General features: G+C 48.2%; 1 protein-coding gene across 1 annotated transcript; it reads left to right on the top strand.

Moving 5' to 3' along the window:
- Positions 1-3,398: 3,398 nt before the first annotated feature.
- EMWEY_00043250 (tubulin beta chain, putative) lies at positions 3,399-5,524 on the top strand (the record flags this gene model as incomplete). Its single annotated transcript, XM_013482828.1, has 4 exons — positions 3,399-3,494; positions 4,080-5,173; positions 5,265-5,352; positions 5,453-5,524. The coding sequence occupies 4 exons, from the start codon at positions 3,399-3,401 to the stop codon at positions 5,522-5,524; spliced, it is 1,350 nt and encodes a 449-aa protein (XP_013338282.1).
- Between the last annotated feature and the right edge of the window lie 245 nt (positions 5,525-5,769).

The raw sequence follows: 5,769 nt of genomic DNA, 5'->3' as shown, positions 1-5,769 counted from the left end.
CTTGACTTCCTTTCAGAAAAAGTAGGGTATCCAATCTCAGAATGCGCGTAAAAGACGCACTCGAGGACGGCACCACGGGACAATCTACAAGCGGGATATTGGGAGGACAATATTTGCCCGTCGTAAAAGGAGCATTTTGGCGAAGTTAGTCAGCTATTGCGAAACAGTCGATGCTTTGAGTTGAGGGGTAGTTGAAAACATAGTTCTAGTGGCCCAGAGAAACGCAGAACTGACAGACGAATCGACGAAGACGACAGACGAAAACCGATTATGCACGGTTCCGCAATGTTGGCCCTTCAGCAAGAAGACGGTCCTTAGTAAAACAAATATATTACTCGCATTTTTAGTGCTATTTAAAATTCAACACAGTTAGTTAGGGAACTTTATGGGACGTGAGAAAGCGAATAACTGTGCGCTGGTGCTGGTTCATCCAGTGGCTTCTCAGTCCGATTGATACAATCAATCAGACTGAGAATGTTGAAGAAACCGAGGGAAATATTGGTCGAAAGTGCTCTCAGAGTTATCCGTGGACAATTGCTAATAATTATAATACGTGTACAATTTATTCTTAGGCCATTTGTTCGGCTTCGCAGGAGTGAAGTGAGCTTGTCAAACCTTCATGCGCCGCAACTTGCTCTAGAATAAGAACGTACGGGCTGCGATGTTTGGTTATTCACTTATTCCATAGAAGAGACAGGGACTTCACTAAAGAAATTCTTAGATAATTAGACAGTGGATATAAGCTAACTGGCGGGTCGTAAACCTGTGAGTTCTGGTCAGTCAGGTGGATAGTGGGTGTCTGCGAAAACAACGGTCATTTTCCTGTTGCGCTCTAGCTGCAGCCTAATTGAGTGCCTTGACAGGTTCGGCGTGTAGAAGAATACTTGAGTGTGGCTTTACTCTTGGTAAGGCTTGCAGAACCTGCGTTGAAAGTATGTGTTGAGATCCCTGAAAAGTGAAGGCTCGATAAAATCGACGAAATAGCTGCGATCCCATCATCAACTATTTGATCCCTCTATGACGAAGTACTTCTGAGCAGAAAGGGGTATCTGCTTTTGCACAAGCTCGAAGTCGATGTCAAATTACTGCACTCATGTGGCGGCTTTGCCTACGTAGGATAGAAGTGCAGTGCTGCGATCTCAGAACATCTCCACTTCGAGTTCGCTTCAACAACAAACAAACGCTTCAGCCTGTCTCTTAGCACTTGCCCATCACAAAAGAACATTTCCTCTTCGAGTTCGCTGAACAATAAAACTCTTCGAGTTGCCTGTGAGCACTCCTCTTCGTTACCTTGAAAACACACGAAGGACCGGCACCCACAACTCTGCTGAAACCAAGTTTGCGAGGTTAATGTATACAGTGACTCCTTTCATGCTGTTGGGACTGCTTATACCTAGCTAGTTGGATGCTTAAACAGTAAGGATGGCCACTGTGGGCACTTGAAAGCTAGTGCAGGAAGTGGCAGAAACGCTTTTACAGAGATTTTAGCAAACACTGTCTGCAATGGTTCCCAAATATCTGTTGAGCCTTGAAAACCCCCTCATTGGTGTCAAAGTAATCTATTGGTTCATCCTGAATGCGTCGGGTCGTGAGTTGGCTTACTTGCACACTTATAGCAAAACACGAAGGCCGTCGGCTTTTCGGCTTTCTCACTGCTGCTTTCTCACCAATTAAGCCACAAGACCAAACTACAATCGAGCCCTGAAATGTGTATTTTGAGGAACTACAAGATTTAGACCCTAAGAATTGCCACTTGCCCACCAGTGAGCCGACTCCCGGATGTGAATGGAATTCGACGCAAAAGAGCTGTTTATTCTACTGAAAGCAAGCATATACAAGTTTATGTAGACCCTAGTGAGGAATAGAAGGTTTTACTTTCAACCGGGGAACCCAAAGTTCTTCTCGATAAAACCCAGGGATGACGCAAGGGAAAATTTCTCATTATTGCTGCTTCTGGAATCTTTACTTCCCCAGAGAAGCAGATGCATTTACTCTGCCTGGAGTATACAGGCCGGGACAGCTACTGGTAGAAGCAGCCTTGTGCATTCAGCGTACTACAAATAGTGACTGCGATATTTTACTCCTAAACTAACAATTTTCAAGTCGAACCACTTCATTACAGCACTACTGTTGGCCGAATTGAATACTGGGAGATGAACGCATCCAGCCATTGCAGAACCATAGGAGCAGAACCTTCTGTAGCGTCATCAGGTGGGTTTAGGGAGAAAACAAACGATCATCGGAATGACGGATGAAATTTTGGGGTGTAACAGTAAGAAGCCTACGTAGATGAGTGCCAAGTGAATCTCATTGTGCTCAAATCTTCCGTTCTATAGCGTTTTGAGTTCAAGGACGAAAACGGTATTTAGAAGGCGAAAAAAATCCCAATTTTGGTACTGGGACTTAATGCGGGCGTCGTTGGTACCGAATTAATGAAGCGTCGGCTAAGCTAACTACGAGCGGAGCTTCAGACGTCACGTAATCGGTATTTGAAATCGAGAATAAAAAGAACAAAAACGCCGAAGTCGGGTTTTTAAAGGATTGACTTGGGCCTCATAGAAGTCAATTACCAGCGCCCACCCAATCATTGTTCCCACTACGTTAGAAGACTCGAGTGTGTCTTTTAAGATGGCTCTCTACCATTATGCTTCAAGCCTTGTGCCATACAAAAAACAAAATTAAATTTTAAAGTAGGCATACTAAAATAATTATATTATGCAGACCGATCAGCCACAGCACCTCACTTACACTCACCCTGCCCAGCAGCAACCCAGCCCGTGGTTCAGGTGGTAATGCAGCCTATACCTTCCGAAAGAATGAGCAAGCTATGGGTCTGCGGGTACAGAAAGTCAAAGCTATGCTCTAAGTTATTTTATTTAAGCGTGATGTTCACAGAAACTAACCTTTTATGGCATAGAGCAGAGGCGCCAGCTCACACCGCCGGCTACGCGGCCGGGTGATGGGGCCCTAGTCGAGGAAGTAATTGGGTTTAATTAGACCCCGTTCTTCGAAAATCAGTATATCGTGTCAAGAAGAGCTAAAGACAAACTAGAATTGGAGACTTGATCTAATTACAGGGACTGAGAAGCGGTCCTGTTGGTAAGCAGAGCTGCGCGTGCGGCCGTCAGCAGCCACCCAGCACCACCACCGCCACAACCCCTGAAATGCTCCCTCCGTTGCGCAAGCCTCCATTGCCTTGATTCTCACAGGCGAAAGGTTCTCTTCTTTGGCTTTCGTTTACTCAATTTGCCCGAAAGATTGTTCTGTCGAGGCAGGAATCGGCACAGTTGCGTGCGCCTGCTGTGTCTGGTGCCCCTTCTTGCCTGCAGCAGGGCGCTGACCCGTCGCCGCCCTTTGCGTGCAGTTGCCTTTCCCTGTCACTTCTTTCTTTCGCGAAAATGAGAGAAATTGTTCACGTTCAGGGTGGCCAATGTGGCAATCAGATTGGCGCCAAGTTCTGGGAGGTTATTTCGGATGAACACGGCATAGCCCCGGTGAGGAGCCCCGCATTTTTCTGTGTTTTGCGCCGGTTTGCGTCGGTGCACATGGAGATTTCTAAAGCACTCATCAGAAGCTTACTATATACAATTCTATGCAGCTTGAAGAGCCCCCTTTTCTTTCCACGCAAGGGTGCAGTAGCGGGCCCAGCAGGCGGCGTGTACCGTGCGCACAGCCATCGGCCGCTTCAATCACGCAGAAAACAGATTGCCTCGCCTTAATTCGTACCGGCATCTGCAATGCTTTTTAATTTTATATTCTTTATCTACATGTCGATCCTTCCCTGTGCTTTCGTTAGCCATCATTCTTTGACAGCTGAGCTCGCCCTCCGAAGCAGGCCACTGGGGCCGCTCTTCAATGCGTTCCATTTTGTCCGAGGTTCATGCATCTTTTTCAACTAATTGTTTTCCTGAGATACCTTATGATGTCGGCATAATTTATTTGTGCTTAGAAGTATGTGCATCTGGCGTGTAATCATGTGATTCAGCTGGGCCTGCCCATCTGTGTACATCTACCTACGTCTTTGCATGCATCCAGCATGTAATGGCATACATGTACATTTATATGTTCGCCTTTTGCAGACTGGTACCTACAAGGGGGACAGCGACCTTCAGTTGGAACGTATTTCGGTGTTCTACAATGAGGCAACTGGCGGGCGTTATGTGCCTCGCGCAGTCCTCATGGACTTGGAGCCAGGGACGATGGACTCCGTGCGGTCGGGCCCTTTCGGGCAGCTCTTCCGCCCTGACAACTTCGTATTCGGGCAGACAGGAGCGGGGAACAACTGGGCCAAAGGTCACTACACCGAGGGCGCGGAGTTGATTGATTCCGTACTTGATGTGGTGCGCAAGGAAGCAGAGGGCTGCGATTGCCTACAGGGTTTCCAGGTTACGCACTCACTCGGTGGAGGCACAGGAAGTGGCATGGGAACGCTGCTCATCAGCAAGGTCCGTGAGGAGTACCCCGACAGGATTATGGAGACTTTCTCGGTCTTCCCTTCCCCGAAGGTGTCGGACACTGTGGTCGAGCCGTACAACGCAACTCTTTCTGTGCATCAGCTGGTTGAGAACGCAGACGAAGTGCAGGTTATTGACAACGAGGCACTGTATGACATTTGCTTCCGAACTCTCAAGCTCACCACCCCGACTTACGGCGACCTAAACCACCTCGTCAGCGCAGCTATGTCTGGAGTGACTTGTTCGCTTCGTTTCCCCGGCCAGCTGAACTCGGACCTCAGGAAGCTGGCTGTAAACCTTGTGCCTTTCCCTCGTCTGCACTTCTTCCTAATAGGCTTCGCCCCTCTGACCAGCCGAGGCTCTCAGCAGTACCGCGCTCTGACGGTTCCCGAGTTGACCCAACAAATGTTCGATGCAAAGAATATGATGTGCGCCTCTGACCCGCGCCACGGCCGCTACCTTACGGCGTGCGCGCTATTCCGCGGCCGCATGAGCACCAAGGAGGTGGATGAGCAGATGCTGAACGTGCAGAACAAGAACTCTTCCTACTTCGTCGAATGGATTCCCAACAACATGAAATCCGGCGTCTGTGATATCCCTCCCAAGGGCCTGAAGATGTCTGTCACCTTCGTAGGAAACTCGACCGCCATTCAGGAGATGTTCAAGCGTGTCTCCGACCAATTTACGGCTATGTTCCGCCGTAAAGCTTTCCTCCACTGGTGAGCTTCACCTCTAAATCAGTTATGGAAAGAGTGAACAGCAGTAGTTCGTCGTTCGAGCATGCCCGTGTATCATGTCTTGTTCCCACAGGTACACCGGGGAAGGAATGGACGAGATGGAGTTCACCGAAGCCGAGTCCAACATGAATGATTTGGTCTCCGAATATCAGCAGTACCAGGTGAGGAACGAAGTCTCTATTTCTCACAACCGTTTTCTGGAGGCGTGTTGCGCAGTAAAGCCCATCACGGCATTTTGTGTCGTATTGTGTGTCCCTTCAGGATGCCACCGCTGAGGAAGAAGGGGAGTTCGACGAAGAAGAAGGTGCTATGGATGCAGAGGGCGCCGCGTGAAAGAACGCTGCATTTGCTTTCGTTTTCCTCTTGTCTTTAGGGATGCTTTAGTTGTGGTTTGTAAGCCAGTCTTTCGAGACTGACTGGGCACTAATTCGAGGTAGCCCCACCACCACTTGACACATTAATTGCATCAGCAAATTCATGTATAGATATCCATCTCTTCCGTCGCCTGGCCAGCAAAAACTTAAAGGGAAATACGTGACACTGCGCAGCGGGTGAATATATATATATATATATATATA

Source organism: Eimeria maxima, genomic scaffold (genome assembly GCF_000499605.1).
Source record: "Eimeria maxima Weybridge genomic scaffold, Emw_scaff793, whole genome shotgun sequence".
NCBI lineage: Eukaryota > Apicomplexa > Conoidasida > Eucoccidiorida > Eimeriidae > Eimeria > Eimeria maxima.
The sequence above is the reverse complement of the archived record's forward strand: the minus strand, read 5'-3'. Positions and strand labels throughout refer to the sequence as shown.